Below are 25,575 nucleotides of genomic sequence, written 5' to 3'. Positions count from 1 at the left end.
TTCTTATTTTATTATTAAAAAAGGATTAAAAAGTTATATAAAATATAAAAGTAATACAATATAAAATATCATTGTCTGTTTAACCAAGAGGTCAATGTTACAAATGCACTTGAATTTTCAGGCTCTTTTGCAACTTCCAGCCCGTTTGAAAAATCTATGTAGGGAAATCACTATTATACCCGTCGCCTGTGGGACCCAAAAGTGAGTGAAAAAAAAAAAAAATAGCAAAGAGAGGGACGTATTGAGGTTGGTAAAGTAAAATTCATATTTTTTATATGAGAAAGATAGCTTATACATATCTGGATGGTAAAGGAAATCAACATTGACTATAACTAATTTTAATTACTAACTGCAATTACCAAAAAGTTAAATTAACGAATAGGTGTCTGAACTATTTAAGATTTTTTAATTAGATATCTAAAATAAATAATTTTAATTGAGTCCTTAATCTTATACAATTTTTGTAATTGATTTCTGGGATTAATTTAAAACGGCTTGAAACCCTCAGAAATAGATAATTTGTGACTATTTTACAAATTTTAAGGATCCAATTATAATTTTTTTTACATAGGAACTTAATTAATAAAGGCTCCCAATTAGTTCAAGGTTAATTTAACCTATTAAAGATTAACTCTAGCATAATTAATGTTGTGTTTGATACGCATTAAGCTATAGAATAATGAAAACAACATAAGAAAAAGATGCCAATTAAAAGATAATTTTTTTTTCTTGTATATCATTTGATGAATAATAGATAACACAAATAAAATAATATAAAATTTATTAAAAATATTTTTAAAAATTTTATTTGTTCATTTTTATAATATTTTTTAATTTATTTTTTGCATTAATTATTTTTTATGCAAATACCCTTAACTACTTTACAATAAATGTTATATTTTTTTAAAAATGTATTATCTCTCTTATGTGAATTGGATAAAAAGATCGACACATTAATTAATTAAAGTAATTAAGTTAAAAGATATTATGATTCCTAATAAATTTAATAGTAATTTTGGTAAAATAACAAAAAATTATTAACAAATTTAATACCCATCCACTAACTTTATTAACCAACTTTCAGATTTTAAATTAGTTAAAAGATTTTTATATTTAAGGATGAATGAAATATAAATAATACTCCCTCTGATTTCTCTTATAAGAAAAAAAAATAGTTTTACCTTTATTAAAAAAGTTAGTTAATTTCATTAAATTGTTTTATTTACAATTGAAAAATAAATATTTTTTCTAAAATAACTTTCATTGAAACTTTATATTAAGTATAAATCCCCCAAAAGATATTTTTAAGATAGTTTCATTAAATAAAATAAAAATAATTAAGTTGTATTTATATTTGAGAACAAAAAATTAAAGTTTTTTTGGTATAAAAGAGAACAAAGGGAATATATTACATGTATATATATATATATATATATAATATTATAAATGTATAATATTATTTATAATATTTATGGTATATTAAAATGTACAATAATATATAGTATTTCATATATGCATATAATATTTATTGCTAATTTAACGTGTGTTTAGAAAAAAAAATATTTTTTAAAACGGAAATAAAATAAAATAGAGATTAGAATAAAAAAAAAATCAATATGTTTTCCTTTTTTAAAAAAGCTGGCATCTCATTATTACAGTTATGAATTTATAGAGAAAGAAAGAGTGGAGAAGAAACATTTGTCTCCTGTATCACAATTTTTAACAAATTAAACCGACCCTTAAGTCGGGAAGTTAATGTGCATAATTTTGAGCTTGCGAATGAAAGATTGAAACTGGGGGATTGGAAGATCTTTGTTAAACACATCAACTAATTGGTGTTTGCTCTGACATGAACTAGTTTGATAGTGTTGGCAGCAACTAATTCTTGGATGAAGTGATGATCAACATCTTGATTACGACATTACAAGATAGAAAAATTAAGAAGCAGAAATCAGTATATTTTAAATTAAAATGAGACAACAAGCGCTGAAGCCGTAAGATCTCACCTGTGAAAAAAAATTAACGTGCTTTAACATTTATTGCTTGTATGAATAAAAACTCTTTGATAAATTTTTATTATCTCAAATAAAGATTATAATTTTTATGAACAAACTTGTAAAATAATTTTTGAGTAATGTATCATTCTATACTATAAATTAAAGTTTTCATAAAATAGCGAAAATGTTTAAAATGAGACGTGCATAAGGTAGATGTTTAAAAGAGAATGCATATCCTGGTGAAGAATCTGGTCCCATTCCGCATTCTGTGCTTCGATCTTCAGCCAACGTCGACATTCCAGAGACCAGTTCATGCGATGAGGTCATCATTAATTACCTCAACAATCATTTCGACACTCTTCGATAGCACACTCAAACAGCTTATAAGCTTTAACTAACTTTAAGCTAATTGTGTAATCCATTTTAAATTATAAATTTTGAATAAGAAAAAAAAAAGAAATTGTTTCTAATTTATAATTAATTTTTAAGTTAAATTTATTTGGGATAATGTTTTTTGTTAGATCGATAATTTTTTATCGTGAATTTTACTTCTAATTTATTATTACAATAAAAACATTCAAATACAAATGTCTAATACTTAAAGTGACTTTTCATCAAAATAAAATTTGTAAAATTAATTTCGAATTCGTTCAAAATGTTATCCCAAATACACAATATATAGTTTTATTAATAAAATTACTACGCATATTCTTATTCTTATAATACAAATATTTACATAAAATTAAATTTAAAAAAATCATAATTAGTTATGTTTTAAAAAACTTAAAATTATTTTATTGTTAACACTAAAAATGTAACATTTAAAGGAATAGAAATATATTTATCTAAATCTAAAATTAATTTTTGAGGAAGGAATAGTTGCAAGCTAAACATGAAAATGGAGGCATGGGAAGGTTGGTGCATTTCTCCCCTCCCTCTTGAAACATGAAATATGGTTCTTTCAATCTAATTAATTATTGTCATTTATGCCATTCTTTCCATAAATATAAATATAATAATTAATTCAGTCAGTTTTGTTATTTTGGGTTGGACAGAACAATCACAGGATTGTTCATTTTTGCAGCCATTTCAGCGTATAAAAACCAAAAACCCACCCACCTTGCATGTTTGCTTGTTCCTAAATTACAATTTTCAAAGCCAGACAGACAAACATGTCCGAGAATATTGAGTCCAATTCTCCTTCGCTTTCCCTCTTTATCTGAAAGGTAAACCCCACTTCTCCATTTCTAAACCTCTCACCTCAATTCTTTTCAAGTTCCGTTTTATTATTATTATTTAATTACTCTCCGTAGATCTAGTCATGAATCCCTAATTTTTAATTTTGTTGTGTATTAATCAATAATCAATGGTGATGTATCTGTTTATCGTTGTACGACCAGTATGCTGTTTAAATTAAATCTTTTTCATTGCCATGTTTTTGCCTTGCTTGTTGCATGTCCAGCTATAAGTCCCATGTTTTGTGTGAAAGAGTGTGCGACTGTCGCTGAATTCTGTGCTCTGCTGTTGAAACTGTGGTTTTCGATTTCCTGGTTTTGGAAGTGATCACTTGGCTAATCTATTCGATTGGGAGATTAAATTCGTGAGGCTTCTCTCCCATATCTCGTTTCTGCTTTCCGTGGTTGAGGATGAATCTGTTTTGTTGCCTCTGGTGTAGAATCATACTTGAATTGCTAAAAAATTTGTAGTAGTGGCACACATATTACTGTTGAACTCTTTTCTTTAGAGGGTATAAATACTTTCCTTCCGCACACTGCATGGAAATTTTAGGTGGAGGATGGAATGCTCGGTCTATTTAGGTTTGGTATTGAATTTTAATTGAATCGTTAAGTTCCCTGGTAAAGTGTGGTAACAACAAAAAGTTGATGTTTTGTTATAGATTTTGAAACATTATGTATGCAACGTGTTTTCTTATACATCAATTTATTGTTCCATGGAATATCATATTTACTTCCTGTTGTTGATGGAGAGACTATTGAATCTGTGAAGATTAAAGCAATGTGATGACAAAGGTGGCTGGCTTGCATTAATTATTGCTGAAGTGCAATGTCACTGGGATAGCTGACAATGTTATTAATGCCAGCCATTTCCGCAAATACATGCTTCTAGTTATGCTAATTTCATAAGCATTTGTGGTACTACATTATCCTTAGTTTCTTCTCAGACAGGAAACAGTTGGATTCCTTGAACTAGATAAAGTTGTATCCAAATCTTTTTCTATGCCTCTTGTCCTGAGCTGAATAGCAACAAATATGTTTCAAAGGAAATGAGAAATAAAAGGTTTTCATCCATTAAATTGTGTTGGCTTCAAAACATAGATTGAAAATGTTTCTATCTGTTGTCACCACGGGCTTGAATCTGTTTATTGCCGGTGGTTTTGCTTGTCAAACATTGTGTTAAATCAAGCATAAGTTCAGGCTTGGTTATCTGCAATTTTCTCAGGAAAAATAGTAGTCATTTGTGTGTTGCTCCCTTTTCTTGTTTGCACCATCATTATAGGTATGTTTGCACATGAAGATGTATGCATAAAACTTAATTGACTTGCACTCATTTTCTTTTATATGTTGATAAATCTCTCAAAGTGTTATATCAATTGCAGTAGTAGACTCAAAATGATTGCCTTACATTTAACATGTCACTTGATTTATCAATTTGAGTTCTATGTTTCGCATACTTGTTTTCTTTATCAATGACTAAAGTCAAAAGAGAAAAAAATCTATACATTTACACATTTAATTAGTTTACCTTCTTTCCTCCTGGATTTCAGGTATGGAGTGTTTTGACTTCTGGAAGAGATAATGGTGCAGTGCCTAGACGGATTAAAGCATTTGTGTGCTGCTCTGGTAAATTGTTGTGATGCCGATTCGTCAAAGCAACCTACAGGTTTAGAAAATCCAGAAGTTCTTGCAAGAGAAACAGTGTGTATGTCATATCTCTAATTTCTTTCTATCATCTGAACGGCAAATGAAGCTCGCTTCAACATTACCATTTTATTTCCTTTCAATTCCTTTTAGTGGCTATAATAACTGTTGAAAGCCATTGAAGACTTAGATAACAGTTAGATGGCAATGAACCTGTACATTCTTATTGTTCAGATATCTAGGCTCTTGTTAAGAATTGATTCACTATTATAGAATATTCATCTGTTTTTTCTCTCAATTTTCTTCTTTTGTCAAAAGCATAAAAAATTGGAAAGAAATATTAACAAAATAAGATATTTATGTGTTTTATTGTTGATGCAGTTAGTGTAAGTGAGATTGAAGCGCTATATGAATTGTTCAAGAAGATCAGCAGTGCAGTGATTGATGACGGACTAATTAATAAGGTTTTTTTATATCATCTTTTGCTCTGTCCTTCTATCAGTTTGTGTTATGAACTTGTGATATTTGTATTTTCAACATTTCTGGACTGTGACATTTTTCCTAGTATATCCTTTTAATCATATCTTTACAAGTGTGTTATGTTTTATGTAAAATTCAGAACTCACAACACTTTATATTGTTTATGGCATTGGTTGTTTGTAGATCTAAACATTGACTTTTTGTTTGTTTTGATGGTTTCCTGATTTTACATGGCAGGAAGAATTTCAGTTGGCATTGTTCAAGACGAACAAGAAAGAGAGCTTATTTGCAGATAGGGTACATAGAACATTAACTTCTTGTTTTTCTTTTTCCAACTGTTTTTTACATTTCCACCCTGAGGAAAAAGAAACAACAATATAAAAATATTGGCTTAAATATGTTTTTGATCCCTTGACTCAAATTTGGGCCACTTTTGTTTTTGGTCTCCCAAATTTAAATGTGTTTTCTTAGTCCCTCTTGACTGATTTTTTGTGGTTTGGATGCACAATTTGTAGCAGTTTTTTTACCGGAAGAGAGACTAAAAAGAACATTTATTTAAATTGAGGGACTAAAAAACGCAAATTTAAATTTGAGGGACAAAAACAAAAGTGACTTAAATTTGAGGGACCAAAAACACATTTAAGCCAAAAATATTTGTATGCATTGTTTTTATGAAAACGCCATAACTGTGGATAATATTTTCAATTTCCACAGTAAAATTAATTTTTCAACTACCTTTGTTTTCATTATTATAATCTGTTTGATGTGTTTTACATGTAACTATGTTACTATATGGGCTAACAAATGTGGCATTTTATACCATTATGGCATTTATCTTTGATTTGTGAATGCGGATGGCTCTTTTTGCGTAATATTTATGATCTGATTACTTAAGAGTTAGTTGTATGCCATATACATATGATGTGAACCTTAGAATTTTTATTTGTCCTGTTCATGATTTTGTACTGTTTGTAGGTGTTTGACTTGTTTGATACAAAGCACAACGGGATACTTGATTTTGAAGAGTTTGCACGAGCTCTCTCTGTCTTTCATCCCAATGCACCAATTGATGATAAGATTGAGTGTAAGAATGACAAATGTTTAGAAGACTTTAGCTATGTGGTCTACTTTTTTATCTGGGTTTTGAATAGGAAGAGCATTTATTGGAGAGGGAGCTAGATCATGTTTTGTTTCTGTAGTTTATTTATTTCCTTAATGCATTAGTTATTAATAGTAATGCATATGTTGGGCATTTCCAACTTTTCTTTTTTGCAGTTTCATTCCAATTGTATGATCTCAAACAGCAAGGTTTTATTGAAAGGCAGGAGGTAATTTTCTTTTCTTGTGATGTTGAATAAATGAAGTTTTGTCCACCCACCATGTGGACTACTTTCTTTTACTTTGTTTGGGTCTCCTGACATTCAATGAGGGATAGAGTTATATGTTAGTAACTTGAATCAGCCTTAACTTACATAATTTGTTTTTCTAACCCCACTGCATATGTATTTTTAATACTTTCGTGGTCCAATGCCCTGTATTGAAAACCAGTCTAGCTGAAGAGTTTTCAAAGTTTGATTGGCCATCTTTATCTAAAGGCCAAGGCTATAACACTGGGAGAAACAAAGGGTTGAATTATAGGTGATATATTGTTCAGGAATTAAACAACTTTATCATTGTTTCTGGTAATATTTAGGTACATGACCTTATTTTGGAACTGAATTTGACAAATTGTTCTTATCAGTTACTGATGTGAGAACTGAGAACAACCTAGATGAAATTGTAAATTAAATTATTATACCTGAGTTAAAATTACCATTTTTTTTATCTTCTAGCTTTAACATTGGAAGTTATGCATTCTCAAAATTTATGCATTACTTTTATTTTTTCTTTTTCCTCTTTAAAACTTGAGTATCTTCCTAGAATTTAACTGCAAATGAATTTAAAACCATGTTTTAGAATTGTAGAGCAAAAAATTGTTTCTTTCCTCGAAATCTGTTCCATACGCTGATATATGTTTCTTATAGCAGCATATATTTGATAATATACATTGATGATTGATGTCATTTGTGTAATAGGTAAAACAAATGGTAGTGGCCACTCTAGCCGAATCTGGCATGAATCTTTCAGATGATGTGATCGAAAGTATTATTGACAAGGTGCTTCATTTATCTGATAACTTAATTGCATATCAAATTTTATGTTCATTACTAGACTGTATAATTGAAGCATTTTATAAGCACTTTTTTTTTTCTTTTCTTTTTTGCTTGTTTTCTATTTTTTCGTGTTAGAATAAGTATAAAATTTATTATTTATATTTTGTCTCTTGAAAGTCTGTAGAAGTAAAAGCAATATTATGAAGCATGTCAATTAAATGCAAAGCATGCATACTTTGGAAAACAGCTGTTTAATTTTTGTAAGTAATTTAAGTACACATGTTCTGTTTGCTGGTGCATGTTCATCCTTCATCAGTTCATTGTATCTCACTTTAGTTATTAATTTCGACAGCTGTGTGTACTCTATGTGAATAATGTGATGTTTTCCTCATATTTGGTCCGAAGTTGCTACTTAATTTCTCTGCTAAATATAGTAAACCTTTTTTCAGCCTTATTCTTGTGAAAATCACAGGTTACCAGAGTTTTGTGTGTGTTGAGTTGATAATGATGACATTGGTACATAAAATCATTCTTGTGCTACTATTATCTTCTCTGTATGTCACTGATAGTTCTTGAGTTATTTAGACATTTGAGGAAGCTGATACCAAACATGATGGGAAGATTGACAAGGAAGAATGGCGAAACCTTGTCTTGCGGCATCCATCCCTTCTGAAAAATATGACTCTTCAATATCTCAAGTGAGTTTCTTTCCATTACTAACCACTATTTGGATTTTGAAATTATCTTGCGAGGGAAATGTAACCAAGCTTATTTGAATGTGTTAAAATGAATCATAATGTTATTAAGGCAAATGTTAACCACTAACCCAAGGCACTAGTAAAAGCATGAAAAATGTTTTTTTTATTACTTTTTTTTATCCTACTATGATTTCATTGCATTCCCAATGGGATTTTCAATAAATAAATAAATAAATTCTATTATTGATTCTTTAGCCAGTGCCTCTGGGCTGAATTGATTACGTTACTAATATTTTTATAGCAAAAGTTTCAAATCCTTACCAATTCAAATGTTTTTAAAACTAGTTGATAATACTATTATAAAGAAAATGAAATTATAATAAAATGGAAATGTTATTCTTCCCTTATCTCTTATTCTCAACACTTCTCATAATTGCATGTGCGTATTGTTTGCCACTTTCAAGTTGGTAATGAAAAAGAAAGAAACCTAGCGTATTTCTTTGGAAATAAAAACTGTAACTAGAAGTTTGGAAGCTGCTTGCTAATATATAGTATCATTAAAAGAATAATTAAAAAAAGCAAAATATGTACACATACATGCCCATGACCTATGTGGACTATGTATGTAAAATTGTAAACTTTATGGTTCATTAATATTCATATTAAAAGTTTGTTTAAATGGTAGCTATTTGGATTTTGGCACTAATACAATTACCTTTTAATTTATTTTGTCCTGGATAACATTTCTAATATGTCTATGTATTATACTTCTCAGGGACTATTTTATTTTATCAAGCTCTAGAATCTAACATCTGACTTAAATTGTTTCCTTGGCAGAGATATCACCACTACATTTCCCAGTTTTGTTTTTCACTCACAAGTTGATGATACTTGAGGCAAACTACAGCATCCATGTCAGTTTCAGTGTTCTTGACTGGGAATGGTCTTCGATTGACTTGTGAATGATGACCGGGTTCTATGTGAAGGATTCGGTACGGGGTGGATATGGAGTTTATTTATATTTTCATTACAAGTAGAACTTTGTCTTCCCGTTTTTGGATGGATGAGGTTTGTAGATTGAACAAATGGGTTTGATTATTTATTTATTTGCTTCATTTGAGAATAAAAGGGGGAACAAAATAGAATATTCAGGCATTTCAGCATTAGCACTTTGGAATTAATTTTGGTGAGAAATATGTTTACCATAAGTCTTGTGCAATTGCTTCAGCAATCTGTGAAGAGTTCTTTGAGCACATGCCCTGGGTTGAGAATTGCTGCTCCAAAAAACTTAAGTGCATGTCAGTTGTTGTGCTTAAAGCCAACTCTAGCTTTCCTCCTTGACAGAAAGATAATGCCCCTCTCTATCCAATTTATTTCACTCTTATATTTGCCATTATTTTTGGCTAGGCTATTGATGATTAAAAATCAATTAGCAGCGTATGTTTTCTTGTAATTACATTTTTTTGCAAGGGTATGTATTTGAGAAATTAATTGAAAACAATATTTTATGAGTGCCTAAAATCACACGGAGGATTTATTTAATTATATGCCACGAAGAAATGTTCAAATGTGATGATGGTGGGAGAAGTGTAAAAGGTAAATCTCAGTTTTAAAAATCGACCTGGCAATTGAACCACGGATGACTAGTGGCTGGGACCTAAAAACAAAATGTTTGAAATTTATAGGAATGATTCTAGAAAAAAAAATAAGGAGAAAAAAAAAAACCCAATTATAGAGATAAATATATATATATATATATATATATATATATATATATGTTTAAATTTTATTTTTTGTTTGAATTTATAACATTAACTTTGTAATTAAAGTCATATATATGACTATTAGATAAATTTTATTTTATTTATTACATGAAATAATATATATATATATATATATATATATATATATATATATATATATATATTTTAAATAATAATGTTTCAATTTTAATAAGATTTAAATAATTTAGTATTTTATTTTATCTATTCATTATTAATATGTGGTGAATTTAAAGTATTTCAAATCCATATCCTTTGATTATTGGTTACTAAATTAAACTACTCGCAGGATTATATCAAACTTAAGTTCAAGCTAAACAAAAATGGCTTATATTTAAGATTTTTTATTTTTATACCGATATTTATTATATAAGATCTTTTTCACATTTTCATTGTAAGAATAAATATAATCTATAAAAATTAAGGAATTTAATTTAATATTTAAACAGTTAACAGTTTTAAATGAATAAGTTTTTTAAAATAATCTATAAAAATATACTTCGTATTAGTTAAAAATGATTAGGTTTATTTAATCATTTTGTCAAACAAGGTTTATTTAATATCTAAAACATATTAAATTACCTAATTAAAATATTGTATGGAATTCATGAATTATTTGGATAAAAAAAATTCAAAATAAAATGTTGAGTCTAGAAAATCAAGACATATCTCAAGATTAAAAAAAACCACTTATACAATCAACAAGGTCCTCCCAAAAAAAAATTACCAAAGAAAAATAACTAGTAGAATTCGCACTTATTGATTATCATACAATTTACTTGGTTGTAAAGTAGTGTCGTTTGATCGTTTCAAATTTTCCTTTTGCGTGAGTGCTGATGGTGATGAGGAAAATAAAATAAGAATAGTTAGTAACAAGAAATTAAAGAGTTAGTATAATTTATTTATTTTTGGACAGCAAAGAGTTAGTAAGATCAGTTATAGTAGAAGTTTAGAAATTAATTATAAAGATTAACTTAAAGGAGAAATTTATTTGGAGTTTAGATGTAGAATAAATAAAGTCTACACATTTTAATTTGTAGATTTGTAGTAATTAAGCAAGATAAAAAAAACAAACAAACAAACAATACGAGATGTTATGCTTTTATTTTAAAAATGTCATCACAGATGCCTCATTCCCTACCTTGGCAGGTTTGGTGAAAAAGAAAGTATAGGGATAGAAGGTTGTTCATTTACTGGAAAGCACACTTGAATAAAATCATGAGAGCAAAGATTTGACTTTTTTAGAAAAATTATAGGATGAATAGTAATTTTTTTACAGAAATTTTATTCGAATATTATTATGCAATCAGTTTTTTAAAATTATGAAATCAATAATAATTTTTTATTTTTTAAAAGATATTTTATCTAAATAGTTAACTAATTTTTAGTTATTATATAATCAGTTTTTATTTTTTTGGAATTTGTTAAACTCTATTTTTTCTTGTAATTAAAGTTTTTTTAAAATCTTATATAAACATTTGTCTTTGGACTCACTCGTTATAATTTTAAAATTTTAGAAACACACAATAACAGGAGCTAGAGCCACAACATTAGGAGACAAACACGGAAAGACACATTGTATGGTAAGAAAGAAAGGTATTTCTAATTTTTCATATTTTATAATTGATGTTCACAAATATATGCATCAGCAAGGTCTCACTAGTGAGGAATGGTTGATTTGGAAGAGAAGAAACAAAGCTGATAACATTGGAAGGGTCAAAGTAGATGTATTTGCGTTAACCCTCTCTGTTCTGGCTTCTTTTTAGACACCTGTAATATACTGTACTACTTGATAATGTTCATTCGCATTTCATTTCATTTTTTATCTATCCAATCATCTCTCTTCCAAATTATTTTTCATTACTATTCACGGTCAGCCCGAATTCACACCTTTCTTATTTTACTTTGTAGACTCCCATTTAGAATTCAGGAGGATTGAAAGATTTTTTTTTCACATTTATGGATCATGACCCATAGTTGACCGTTCATATTTTTGCCAAGATATTAAAAATTAGTTACATTAGTTAAATAGTTACGTTATATATTAAGTTTATATTATTAAAATACAATAATTAAATATATTACTAATTAATTTAAAAAATTACAAAATAAAAAGGAAAAATACTGTTTATGATTCGGGTTTGGGGTTATCAAATTCTAAACAGGAGTCAGCAAAAAGAAATAAATGGGATTGGGTATAGTAAATGGGGGTGTAAATAATAAATATGGGTCTGCAAGAAAAAAAAACAAAGGAAAAAGTAGAAGTTGTGTTAGGACCACGAATTCTAAAAGTAATCTGCAAAAAGTATTTTAAAAAGTGCGAATTTAGGAAGGGAGACCCAAATTCTCACTTAATAATAATGAGGGATAATTATATTAATAATTTGAGGGTAGGAATAGTTGGGTAGATAAAAAAAAAATCAATTTCATTCTAAGTTCATCAATTATAAATAAGTATGCTGGTTTCTATAACAATTATTAAAATATTGACTTAATTGAAAATCAACAAAATGTACAAATTCTCAAAATCATATATGAAAATATTTTAAACAGGTATGTGGGGTGAAAATTTCTACATTAATAACACATGAAACTTAAATTCTTATGTATTTTTTCATGTATGTAAAGTATTTTATATAAATCAATATGCAGATTTAGACTAAAATATTTTTACAGTGTATGAAAAGGTATAGTTGCTTTTATTTTTAGTTATTGTGAAAAAAATCATTTTCGATCATTGCAACAGTATGTTTTAATATGGTCAATGTTGTTGATAGAGGTGGGGAAAGAGAGCCCAAAAATGACACTAGATTATAGGCTATGTAGTGGAAAGTTTCTTTTATATTTTTTTTACTTTTTATCGTTATTCCCTTGTTACTTATGTAAATAATAAAAAAAAAACTAATTTTATTTTCTTCAGTTGGTTGTGGATCGATGATACTTTGCCTGTCGGCTGTCGATAGTAACCACTAATATCAGCAGCATTTTGTACAATACGAACTTACTCTTCATTTTTTTTATCCTTCAATAGTAGCTATGACAAATATCATCATAGACTCATACCTGAACTCATTCCAAATATGACCAGGATCAGGGTGCTTGAATTTTGTCTGATTACTAAAGTCGGGGACGGAGACACTAATACTGCCTTAACCCGTCTCCGAACCGTTCCCTGAATATGATATAAATTTATTAGGGGTGTTTGATTTGATTATTTTCTATTTTTGTTTTTATTTTCACTGAAAATAGAAAATAATGATAAAAATACATTTGATTGAATTTTTGAAAACATTTTCAGTAAAAATATTTTCTCAAATAAACCAAAAACAAAAAATAATAAAATCTCATTTTAAATTGAAATCAAGAATCTCATTTTGGATAAAATGAAAATGCAGTAACAAAAAATATAATTTTAAACAAATCTAAAAACATATTTCCTTTTGAAAATGTATTTTTAATATTTTTATTTCTTGAAAGCAAAAAAAGAAGTCAAACCAAATATGTTTTTAGAATTCTAATCTTTTGAAAATGAAAACAATTTTCAAAAAATGAAAACAAGAAATGAAAACTGAAAATGAAAATGCAAACCAAACACACCCTTAAATTACCCATATATAAAGAAAACATAGTCGTTGTGTGTCTATTCATTCACTTTTTCTTTCTCCTTTGCTGAATGCTGAAGACGTAAGGAAAATAGGATTCACAGCAAACACTGTTGGAATTTGGGTAGGAGGCATTCTCTAGAGCCGTCGTAGGAGAGCACCTCAAGATCAATGCAGAATGTGATTGTTGCCACGCCAGAAGGAAAGGGAATGAATAGCAAGAGTTTCAATCAATGGACTCCACTATACCGAAAACAACTGGGTCGGAAAACACAATGGGGGATGAGATAGGCACCTATTATCTACCACAGCATATTCACCAGTTCACACACATCTTATTTCTCTCCTGCCCCCGTGTCGTTAGTTAGTAATTAACAATTTCTGCTTTCTTTTTTCACCAAATAAGTTTCAAGCTTAGATTGTTCTTTAAAATCACAAATGCCAAATATAAGGTTTCCCTTTCGTGGCCCTTCATATTCTGATTTTCATTCTTCATTATTCCGCTCACAATAAAAATATTGGTAAACACGAATTCTAGTGTTTGTTTATCCATGGTCACTTTCTTATCCACCAGATCGTGCCTAAGTCAAATCCTTGGATTGGCATTCAACGTACTTTAAAACAGAAATACACGTTGTGTTACTACCTCTAAGAAACTACTCAGTCAAATTATATCTCAGATAAAAAGTCACCAAATAGTGAAAATCTTACTTTTTAGCCGCGTTTCAATTGATACATAAATAATGAATCTATGAAAAAGTGAAAATGTACACATTGATATCAAAATGTTCTTCACTAAGAATACACACCACACGAACATTTGAAATATCAAGGGACAATATAGTGGGTTTTTTTTTTCTCAAGGGCTAAATTGGGTTGAGTAATCTTTTTCATATATGGAACTGAATATTTAGCATAAAAGGAAATGACTACTTTCCATCTCGCGCATATAGACCACGGGTAAATTTACTAATAGTTAAAAACGTTCAAAGTTATTATTGGTTGGTAGTTGCTAGAATTACATTACTTTCACTAAGCATGCATCACAGGTGCTGATAATTAAATCAAAACAATTACTATCTACCAAAACCCGTATAGAGAATGTTAGTATTTCTAGCTAGTAGCTACCATGACACGAATGGAGGTGTATAAAATTGCGTTCAAATTCTCTGAATCCAGCGGGGCCAGTCATCCAAATAAGTTTGCATTCATCCATTAACGCATTCACAAACCCAAGTAGAAAAAAGACTACTTGGACAAATATTGATGCATAAATCTCCCATGCTTAAAATGAACAAGTTATCGAAGTTGACAAAATCAAAAACTAAATAAAATGTTGATACTATGGAATCAAGTCATGATAGACAGACAAGTGAAAAATAAAATGCTTAAATAAAAAGAAAATCTGACAAGAGTTTCGGTAAGGCTTTCACTTGAGAGGAATGAACCTGGAAGAGTGAGTGGCACCAATACCAGGCCTACCATGCTTGACGGGTTTATATGAAATAGAGAACTCAGCGAGATAATGGCCAATCATCTCGGGTTTGATTTCAACCTGATTGAAAGTCTTGCCGTTGTAGACTCCAATGATGCTACCAATCATCTCAGGCACAATAATCATGTTGCGGAGATGGGTGCGCACTGGTTCTGGCTTCTCACCTGCTGGTGCTTCCCTTTTAGCTTTGCGGAGCTTCTTAATCAAGGCCATGGGCTTCCTCGTCAGACCTCTCTGGAACCTTCTACGTGCACGCGCACTGAACATCTTCACCAGTTCGTCGGTGGACATGTCCAGAAGCGCGTCCAGATCCACGCCCCTGAAGCTGAATTTCTTGAACGTTCTCTTCTTCGGCTGCGCTGCCCCTGCCGCTGCCGCCGCATCAACCTCAACGTCTGCCTGCAAAATGCATATTCAACATTCATAAACAACAAATAGGTCTCACTCTCGTCGGAGAAAGAAGGAGAACTCACCATTCTCGCCGGCTGCTAGGGTTTTGGCTTCGAACAACAAAATGAACAAATAGAAAGCACTGACAAAGGCAGGCTAATAACCTCGACCTCTTATGCTGTAACCCTAGAAGAACAAACTCACCTTTGATGGGCTCCCAGTTCTACGTTTATTGGGCTTCCATATCCTTTACTACCCCAAAAGCCCATTCAAATTTTATTAATATTATTGGATGGGAGTTACTCCTTTTAGCATGCAAATTGCTCTTCACTTCTACCAAAGGGTTTAAAATGTAAAATAGAATTATGATTTTAATTTTATATAATTTTTGCACCTCTTTATTATAATGGAATCATAATTTTATTGTACACTTCAATAATAGAATCACAATTCTATTGTATATCTTTTGCTAAATTATAATTTTGGTCCCCTTGTTTTTTATAAAATTTTAATTTTGGTCCCCTTGAAATATTGTTGGAACATTTGGTCCTCCTAATATTCAAACTTTGTGATTTTGTTTATTTTGTTAATTTCTAACATTGACCGTTATAGTTGATTATCTATTAGATGACATAACATATTTAAAATGACTTTATTAAAATAAAACAAAAAAAATAAAGGAAATCTAACAAAATAGAGGGAAGAAGGGGTCTCCAGATTTTCTTTAATTTTTTAATTAATTTTTTACTTAATTTAATAAAATAATTATCATATTTATGTTTTAATAAACTCATTTTAAATGTGTCATGTCATTTAATAGACTATCAACTATAACATTCAATGCTTGAAATTAACTGAATGATCAAAATTTCAAATATTGAACTAGGAGGACCAAATTTTGTAATAAAATTTTAGGAGAACCAAATTCAAAAAAATTTGAAAAGAAGGGGAACAAAATTAAAATTTAACCTATATTTTTCATCCCAAATATAGCGAGAGAAACACATTTTCAATGTATAAAAAGGGTGCAGAAAATTACAAAATGGAGACATCCTTCCACATACACAATTCAAAATAGGAACACATCGCTATTGTGTAATTTTTCCGCACCCCTTTTTATACATCAGGTTTTCGTTGGGTATTTTTCATGAAAATATAATTAGAGATTTAAGTTACATTTTTTAACTTAAATTAATTTTCATACAAGTTATATTAATGATGACGTACATTACCTTTTTAATAGTAATAAAATTAATTATTACCTAAATTATCTTTTTATTTAAATTTAAATTAATGATGAATTGATCTACTTAAGATTAACAAAGGTAATTATTATAATAATTAAATTGACTATTTTTATAAACGATAACTTGTATCCAATTAATTTAATTTAGTTTAAAAATATATATCAAGTTCTATTAAAAATAGTAAATTATATCACAATTATTTTGATTACTTTATAAGATATAACTTGCATTTATAATTAATAAAAAAAATTATAAAAACAAAACTCACAACGGAAATACGATTTTGTTATATTTTTTAACAATAAAAGATACACAATAAAATCGTATTTTCGTTGTACATTATTTTTTGTTTTAAAAATACAAAAGAAAAATATGATTTTGTTATATATTTCAAAAAACATGACAACATAAATCATATTTTCGTTGTGTATTCTTTTTCTAGGTGATTTAAATTTTTGTAGGAATTAAGAAAAATGTTTGTAGGGACCAATAGTAATTTTCTTATTGGATTATTTATTTTTGTTATGTTCACTAATATAATATGATAAACTAAAAAAATTAATCTATTAAGAGAAAATTAAACATATGATTGGGTGAGTTTATCATTGATATATCATAACATATCATTTTTATATAAAAAAAAATCCTCTAGGGCTTAAATCCAAAATATATAGTCCATTATAATTATCCACAAGTAGCCGAATAAAATAATATTTTTACTTTAATTTTTATTAAAAAATCAAACTAATCTTTATAAAATTTTATTTTTTTATTTTGTTAGTTTATTTAGTTTCCATAAAATACTCATTTCCCATTAAATATTTAAATAATATATTTTTACCCCGTATATTTTGTCGCAAGAACTAATTCAAAATGAATCAAATATCATAGGTATTAAAAATAGATATATTATAGAAATTAAAACAAAATAATAAAAATTAAAAATTAAATCATCATTTTGAAAATTAAACATGATTTCAATCCCTTAGTCAACATAATAAGGAATTAAAAACTTAACTTATAAAAAATATTAGGCACTCAGCAAAAAAAAAAAAAATATTAGGCTAAAATATAATTTTTGTCCCCCTTTTATCCATGACTTTAGTTTTTTTAATTGAGACATTTTGTCTCCCATTTTTAAAAATCCACAATTTTAGTCCATATTTTTTAATTGAGATATTTTGTCCCCTACTTTTAAAAATTTGATATTTTAGTCCCCTTGAGTAATTTCAAGCTCGTTGACTATGTACTTTTTAATTATTATTTTTTATAAATTAAGTTATTTAGTAATTAAATAATTGAAAAATATTTGTGATGTAGATAATAAACAAACATGTGTAAATGAACGTTTACAAATTATATAGATTGACGTTTGAAATTTGTCACAATGATTAAAATTCTAAATTTTTTAAAGTTAGAGACGAAATGTCTCAATTAAACAATGAGGGACTAAAAATACAAAGTTTTTAAAATGGAAGGATGAAATATCTCAATTAAAAAATGGAACTTTGGGAGGACTAAAAGCATGAATTTGTAAAAAATAGGAGACAAAAATTATATTTTAGCCAAATATTATATTATTTTATTAGGCTCTCCTGGATAAAGTTACAAGTCATTAAACTATCAAAGTATGAGTTACATCATCATTTACTGTTATTGTTGTCTATGATTCTAATTATAAGACTTATTCAACTAATATATGTCCTTTGAAAAATTTTAATCATACTAAATTTGTCAATTATTTATATCATCATTCAAAAATTATATTTTTCTTATCTCTATATCCACTTAATTATTTTTTTTATTAATGTTTGAGGAGAGAATAATCAAGTTATAGGAAAAAATAACTAATGCATTTATAAATTAAAAAATATTCTTATAAAAAGGGACAAACAAAATTCTAAAATAATCTTATAATTAAGGACAAACAAAGTACTTGATAGCAACGAGTCAAATTTTTAATAGAAATAAGTACAAGACCATAAACACTAAAAATATTGTTTAGAGACTAAAATAAAAAATTAAAGAAAAAATATTAAACCTTTTATTTTTACTCCCTGTCATTTTTTTTTACATGAGCTAATCTGAAAATGAATTGAATATTATAGGTATTAAAAGAATAAACTAGGGACCAAATATAGTAACAAGAATTAAAAATATTTAATTACTCTAAATATTTAATTAAAAATATTAAACCTTTTATTTTTACTGCCTGTCATTCTTATAGTCATACAAATTTTATCTTTGTCTCTATTTTTTTTATAAAAAAAACCTTTGGTCATCATACATAATATTTTTAGTTTCTTTAAGTTTCTCTAAATGATTATATATATATATATATATATATATATATATATATGCATGGAGTCATGGGTATTTAGTTCACAACACAACACATATATGCATGACAAGACAGAGTTCATTATAATATGATTATTCTCTTCTACTATGGCATCTTTCTTCACATCACAGCACAGGCATTGTAATGTGTAATGGTACAGGCACGTAACACAGGCCGAAAGAAGAAAAGAATAGAGGAAACACAACTAGTTAATAATATCTCAATGATAGGATAGGAGAGGCATGAATGATGGTGTGGTTGCCGGTTGGAGAGGGCTTCTGCCATACGGGGCCAGACCAGACCTAGCTAGCTTACTGTCGTCAAACTCACTCAACCCCAGACCCAGTTCATAACTAGTTTGCTTTGGCAGAGAATGTTTCACAAATTAGTTTAATTGAATTGATTGAACCTACGGGGAGCTCATTGGAGGGTCATGGTCACGATCATTAGTTAGTTGTTTTTTAGCATGTTTTTCTGTGCAAAATCCCGCATGTTGTAATTTCTGATTCAATCAATGTGTACACTTTATTCATTTCTTTATTAGCCGGGATCATGCAAATCATTGACATATATAATCTGTAAATTATACCAACATATTTCATGACATGACCGTAAAGCAAAATCAATCTTCTTTTTGTGTATTATGTTGGTTTTGGTGGAAAAGATTTTTTTATTTAAAAAAAGAAGACACAAAAAGAGAGCTTCTCGAGGTTTGTGCATCAGCATGGCTGACTATATACACCCGCAGCAGCTTAAAAATAAAATAAAAATGAAAAAAAAGAAAAGAAAAGTAAACTCGTTATGTATAAGCTGCTGCATCAGCAGCAGAGGGAGTACAACTGTACATGCTGAATAGTTGTCTTAATACCTCTTCCATAGCAGGAGAATTCTCTGCATTTGTACTAGTTGTTTTAAAATAGTTATCTCTTCCTGATTTCTTGATATATTCCTTAAACGGTTTGTTTAGCCACTATATATCTTTGCTTAAAATCCCTTATCTTAATTGAATTATGATCATGATGAGATTTCCATCTTTTGCGGCATTTTGTTCAGCCTGTGACTCATCCTTTCACTTATTAATAAGAGCTTTGTTGCGAGTTACCTTTTCACTTCAAACCCCTCCCCAAAAGCCCTTTTTCCAGAGCAGCAGGGGAAAGAGCTAGATAACTTGTTACTCTTTCTCTACTTCACTCACCTTCACTTCTCTCTCTTCTCTCTCTCTCTCTCTCTCTTTTTTTTATTCACGTTTGTGCATTATCTTTTGATTAAAGAGGACTGAGCCTGTCACCTTTAAAGCAATTAATATTTTGGTGAAAGCTTAGTTAGCAGAATGTGGTCTGGAAAGCATTCAATTTTCCTCTTACTCTCCCTCATTCTTCTCTTTTCTGTGCTCCATGCACCTGCTTTTGCGATAAAAAAGGTTAGCTTTATGTCACTGTTATCTCTCTCACTTAAACAGTTTTGTTGCTTATCATTTTTTGTGCAAGCCCACTCACTCCATTCTATCAAGTTTTCCTATTTTTGCTTTTGTGCAATCGTTTAAAGTTTTAACTGACTAATGGGTCAATTTCTTTCTTTTTCTTTAAAAAAAAAAAGTCTTACATAGTGTACATGGGATCACAAGAGCATGGTGAAGAAGTCACAGATGCTGCTTTTGATCGAGTTGCAGAAACTCATCGTGAGTTCGTTCAATCCTATGTGGGAAGGTACACACTAATAGAGAAAGGGAAACTTGCATTGCACTCCCTATTTATTTTGTTGGTTCAAACTCCTTTGAATTAACGTTGTGTGTATTGTAATGCAGTCCTCAGAAAGCGAAAGAAGCAATAATATACTCTTACACAAGGCACATCAATGGCTTTGCTGCCATGCTGGAAGAGGAAGAGGCTGCTGATATTGCAAGTAAGAATACCACACACACACAAAAAAAACATTGTTCTCTTCTCAGCATGAGGAATGAAATTCCAACCTTAACAAAGTTACTGTTGTGTGTGTGATGCAGAACATCCAGACGTTGTGTCAGTTTTCTTAAACAAAGGAAGAAAATTACACACTACTCATTCGTGGGAATTCATGGACCTGGAAATGAATGATGGGGTAATTCCCTCTGATTCACTGTTTAGAAAGGCCAGATATGGTGAAGATACTATTATTGCCAATTTTGACACTGGTAATTTTGCTCCCTTGCTTCTGCTATTGTAAATTTTCGCCCTTTCCCGAGCCCCAACTACCTTAGCTAGCTAGGTCACTCATGTATTATAATCATTACTATTATTAGAAGATTATGTCTGGGGATTAGAATGTGTTGTGGTATCACACATTCACAAAGCAGGCATTCCTTACGTATCAAGGGTTAAAATTTTGAAAGGTCCTGTTTCCTATGATCTGTTTGCTCTTTCTTGTGTGCTGCTGACTGATAAAAGTACCGTAACTTTCTCTGTTGTCTATCATTGTGCCATTGCCCAAGCATTCTTTTTTATTTTTTTAGAAAAAATATAGGAAAATGTGCAATCACTATCCACTTGTCAAAAGTATCATCTGTCTTGTTTGCAGCCGTGGAAATCACTTTGGCGTGGACCCTTTTCATGTGTGACAAATCGCGGGCGTTCCATTATGTTTTTTCATTATCCCATTTCAAATAGCACTTTTTTGTGCCATTTTTTTTTGTTAATATAGCTTTCTAACTAACTACGTTTCAATAATTTCACGCTCTGTTATTTCTCATACATAATGTTGGTGGGATACGACATTAACCCAAATATTGTACCTAAACAAATTTCGTACTGTTCCATCAAAACTACTCAATTCTTCCTTTCCTTGTCTTTTCCCTTCCTACCTTTTCTTTTATCACATCCAATGTTCCATATCCTGTGTGCATAAATTATGTACAAGTAACATTTCTGTTAATTATTGTTTTCATAAAGTTTGACTAAAATTAGTATTGTAGGTGTATGGCCTGAATCCCCGAGCTTTAGTGATGAGGGGATGGGACCCATACCATCAAGGTGGAAAGGAACTTGTCAACATGATCACACCGGCTTCCCTTGCAACAGGTGATCAAGTTCTTTTTTTTCACTTATTTTATCAATTTCCACCACATTTTCCCTATTTATACTGTCTATATCCGAGATTATAAATAAAGATTATGAATAGTTTAGCTGTATTTAGATTTTCTCTGCAAATATACTGCCAATTCAACTTTATGTCTCGTGCAAAAAAGAAAAGAAAATATTAGCACTGTTTTCATTTTGCAATTTCTGTCTTTTTGGTGCTGTCAGGCTCAAACTAAAATTTTGAAACTGTTAATAGATTCCATCTCTCATGCTCTAATTGTATGTTAATATAATATAATTAATTAATGCGACAAAAATGTCAAATACCAAAACAAAAATGTGTGAAAAATACAAAAAAAAACTGGCTTTTGTTAATGTCCTTCAAGTAAGAAAAATGCAGAGAGAAGATAGAAATATCAGCTGCAAATGCTGCAGTTGTTTCTTAAGCGCAAAATCTAACCGTACACTGAGCACAGCACGAGACTATGAGGGTCATGGATCTCACACACTATCAACAATAGGAGGAAGCTTTGTTCCTGGGGCAAATGTGTTTGGCTTGGGAAATGGAACTGCCGAAGGTGGATCTCCTAGGGCTCGGGTTGCTACTTACAAGGTGTGCTGGCCACCAATTGATGGCAATGAGTGCTTTGATGCTGATATCATGGCAGCCTTTGACATGGCCATACATGATGGTGTTGATGTTCTTTCCCTCTCTCTTGGAGGGAGTGCCATGGATTACTTTGACGATGGCCTTTCAATCGGGGCCTTTCATGCTAACAAGAAAGGCATCCCTCTGCTTTTGAACTCCACAATGGACAGCACTTCAAGGTTTTATTTTATTTGTGTTATTCATCATAACAACTGAAATATCATCTGTTAATTTTCTCATCATCCCCAGGAATTACTTTACTCACTTTAGAGGAGCTAATTCCATTCTTTCAGAATATCCTTTGTCCAATTTTTTCTTTTCTCAGTTACATTTTCTGTTAGATTTCATCTTAAAACCAATTGACACTAAGTAAAGTTGTCCAATAGATATATAAGCTGCACCCCAAAGACTGAGGCAGACGATGTGGGACTTCCTAACAGAAAACACGTAAGAACTGCTTTCAAACATCCTATTTAGCACACATGTGTAAAAGATTTCCAATGATTTATCGTATTAAAAGTACAACATGGCGTAATTAACATGCTTGTCCTTGTGCATGTAGTACTCTCTGTATGCGAGGAACAATTGACCCTGAGAAGGCGAGGGGCAAAATATTAGTTTGCCTTAGAGGTGTCACTGCAAGAGTGGAAAAGAGCCTGGTTGCTTTGAAGGCTGGTGCAGCAGGGATGATTCTTTGTAATGACGAGCTTAGTGGTAATGAGCTTATTGCTGATCCTCATCTCCTGCCTGCATCACAAATTAATTATGAAGATGGTCTAGCTGTCTATGCCTACATGAATTCAACCAAGTAACTAACTCTTCAATCATTATTAATTCTCTTCTTTCTTAATGTTGTGTCTTGATAGTTAACCTAATAACATAAATATATTGATCATGTAATAGGAATCCGCTAGGATATATTGATCCTCCCAAGACCAAGTTGCAGATAAAGCCTGCTCCATCCATGGCAGCTTTCTCCTCTAGAGGGCCCAACATAGTCACACCAGAGATCCTCAAGGTTTACCCATTCTTCCATTATGGCAACTCATGAGTCACTTTCAAATAATCCATTGTAACTTGTGGCTTTAGATTAATAATATTCACAACATCTTTTTCCAGCCTGATGTCACTGCTCCCGGTGTGAACATTATTGCTGCCTACTCAGAAGGGGTTAGCCCAACAGATATGAACTTTGATAAGCGCAGGGTTCCTTTTATCACCATGTCTGGAACATCCATGTCTTGTCCTCATGTGGCTGGAGTTGTTGGCCTTCTCAAGACTCTCCACCCTGACTGGAGTCCAACAGTTATTAAATCTGCATTACTGACAACTGGTAATTAAGAGCATTATTACAATATTATTTATATGTGTTTCCTAGTTTTTTTTTTCCTTTTCTCTTTAGGACAAGAGATTTCTATTGTGTTGTTTTTCAATCAAAATACAAAGTGTTGTAATACTAAAAGTACTACTTATCTAAGTTTTGTCCTTTATTTTGTTGTGGCATATCTGACATCAATTTAATGTTTCAGCTAGAACAAGGGACAACACTGGTAAGCCAATGCTTGATGGGGGGAACAATGCTAACGCAACGCCATTTGCCTATGGATCTGGCCACATCAGACCAAACCGTGCCATGGATCCCGGGTTGGTGTATGACTTAACCAACAATGATTACCTAAACTTTCTTTGTGTCTCTGGCTATAACCAGAGTCAGATAGAGATGTTCTCTGGTGCTCATTATCGTTGTCCCGATATAATAAACATCCTGGATTTTAACTACCCTACAATAACAATACCAAAACTCTACGGCTCAGTTAGTTTGACACGGAGGGTGAAAAATGTTGGGTCACCAGGCACTTATACTGCAAGACTCAAAGTACCAGTAGGTCTTTCCATATCTGTGGAACCTAATGTGTTAAAATTTGACAACATTGGTGAAGAGAAGAGCTTTAAGCTGACAGTGGAAGTTACAAGACCAGGTGTGGCTACTACATTTGGAGGTATAACATGGTCAGATGGCAAACATCAAGTGAGGAGTCAAATTGTAGTTGGGGGAGTTAGAGGGTAGATCATCATCAACTGATACACATAATTAGGATGACATCTTTTTTTCTTTTTCTGGTTTATATTATTGGGAGATCGGGAAAAGGGAAATGCATAACTTGGAATTGTTGGTTTCGTCATTTTCTGTTGATTAGTTACTCTAACTTGGAAGAACTGCAATTTGTGAATTTGAGAACAAAATAAAAAAAAAATTGTAACAAACAAATGTTCATTCATTGTTTAGTGTCACTCGAACTTCTCATGCATGTCATACATAGACTTGTGTTATTGAGCTGTAAATGGCTTCATTGTATTTTATCATCTGTTCAGAAAGAGTAAGTACCAATTTTGGTTTGCATAGAAATTAATCTAGATAGTTTGAAGGGAACAAGGAGAACTAGATCGAATATATAGTTGTCTTTGATACGACTAATGATTTGTATAAAATAGTTCCATTTCCTTTCTATCCTTGGAAAAGTAGGATTGACATAAAACAAACACACTCTTGCCAGAGACCATAGTAAGTGGGCATTTCCAAATGCTGCCTCATTTGATAGTTGAGTGGTCCCATTGAGGTTTCTCTTCTGTGATAGATTATGGACCATTGACTCATTGTAAGGCAAAAAGAAAAAAATCCCAAAATGGCTACCACAAGTCGAGTATAAACAGCATGTATCTCAAGCCAGCGCTTGCTGAATAACGACCTCAATAGTTAGTTACGGGAAAAAATTAAGAGAAACAACTCCAAAAAGAAAACAAAAAGTGGG

General features: G+C 30.5%; 3 protein-coding genes across 4 annotated transcripts; 2 read left to right on the top strand and 1 right to left on the bottom strand.

The window, feature by feature from the left end:
• Nucleotides 1–2,975: 2,975 nt before the first annotated feature.
• On the top strand, nucleotides 2,976–9,709 carry LOC100791045 (calcineurin B-like protein 3-like). 2 transcript variants are annotated; one of them, XM_006600114.4, is made up of 10 exons: nucleotides 2,976–3,223; nucleotides 3,460–3,597; nucleotides 4,783–4,937; nucleotides 5,258–5,340; nucleotides 5,594–5,653; nucleotides 6,332–6,440; nucleotides 6,632–6,684; nucleotides 7,432–7,512; nucleotides 8,095–8,207; nucleotides 9,045–9,335. In XM_006600114.4, exons 3-10 carry the CDS (start codon nucleotides 4,814–4,816, stop codon nucleotides 9,100–9,102), a joined length of 681 nt encoding a protein of 226 aa, XP_006600177.1. In that variant the 5' UTR covers nucleotides 2,976–3,223; nucleotides 3,460–3,597; nucleotides 4,783–4,813; the 3' UTR covers nucleotides 9,103–9,335. The 2 variants fall into 2 exon arrangements, with proteins under 2 accessions (XP_006600177.1, NP_001241908.2); NM_001254979.2 differs by lacking the exon at nucleotides 3,460–3,597 and having other exon boundaries at nucleotides 3,138–3,223; nucleotides 9,045–9,709.
• A 5,072-nt stretch (nucleotides 9,710–14,781) lies between these two features.
• On the bottom strand, nucleotides 14,782–15,719 carry LOC100777379 (40S ribosomal protein S15-4). The gene is made up of 2 exons (XM_003550947.4): nucleotides 15,559–15,719; nucleotides 14,782–15,484 (listed from the first exon to the last, which is right to left on the bottom strand). The coding sequence occupies exons 1-2, from the start codon at nucleotides 15,559–15,561 to the stop codon at nucleotides 15,020–15,022; spliced, it is 468 nt and encodes a 155-aa protein (XP_003550995.1). The 5' UTR covers nucleotides 15,562–15,719; the 3' UTR covers nucleotides 14,782–15,019.
• Nucleotides 15,720–20,307: 4,588 nt separating this feature from the next.
• On the top strand, nucleotides 20,308–25,108 carry LOC100794732 (subtilisin-like protease SBT5.4). Its single transcript, XM_041011028.1, has 11 exons — nucleotides 20,308–20,483; nucleotides 20,660–20,769; nucleotides 20,868–20,965; nucleotides 21,066–21,233; nucleotides 22,011–22,116; nucleotides 22,638–22,663; nucleotides 22,785–22,944; nucleotides 23,328–23,573; nucleotides 23,669–23,783; nucleotides 23,885–24,098; nucleotides 24,295–25,108. Exons 1-11 carry the CDS (start codon nucleotides 20,394–20,396, stop codon nucleotides 24,831–24,833), a joined length of 1,872 nt encoding a protein of 623 aa, XP_040866962.1. The 5' UTR covers nucleotides 20,308–20,393; the 3' UTR covers nucleotides 24,834–25,108.
• The last annotated feature ends 467 nt before the right edge of the window (nucleotides 25,109–25,575 follow it).

Source organism: Glycine max, chromosome 17, assembly GCF_000004515.6.
Source record: "Glycine max cultivar Williams 82 chromosome 17, Glycine_max_v4.0, whole genome shotgun sequence".
Taxonomy (NCBI): domain Eukaryota; kingdom Viridiplantae; phylum Streptophyta; class Magnoliopsida; order Fabales; family Fabaceae; genus Glycine; species Glycine max.
The sequence above is the reverse complement of the archived record's forward strand: the minus strand, read 5'-3'. Positions and strand labels throughout refer to the sequence as shown.

Excerpts from the sequence above, each read along its gene's own strand:
- LOC100791045 (NM_001254979.2), top strand. The coding sequence starts at position 4,814 with ATGGTGCAGTGCCTAGACGGATTAAAGCATTTGTGTGCTGCTCTGGTA. Across the intron at positions 6,441-6,631 it reads AATTGATGATAAGATTGAGT|TTTCATTCCAATTGTATGAT; the intron begins GTAAGAATGACA and ends TCTTTTTTGCAG. Across the intron at positions 7,513-8,094 it reads TCGAAAGTATTATTGACAAG|ACATTTGAGGAAGCTGATAC; the intron begins GTGCTTCATTTA and ends TGAGTTATTTAG.
- LOC100794732 (XM_041011028.1), top strand. The coding sequence starts at position 20,394 with ATGTGGTCTGGAAAGCATTCAATTTTCCTCTTACTCTCCCTCATTCTT. Across the intron at positions 23,574-23,668 it reads GCCTACATGAATTCAACCAA|GAATCCGCTAGGATATATTG; the intron begins GTAACTAACTCT and ends ATCATGTAATAG. Across the intron at positions 24,099-24,294 it reads ATCTGCATTACTGACAACTG|CTAGAACAAGGGACAACACT; the intron begins GTAATTAAGAGC and ends TTAATGTTTCAG.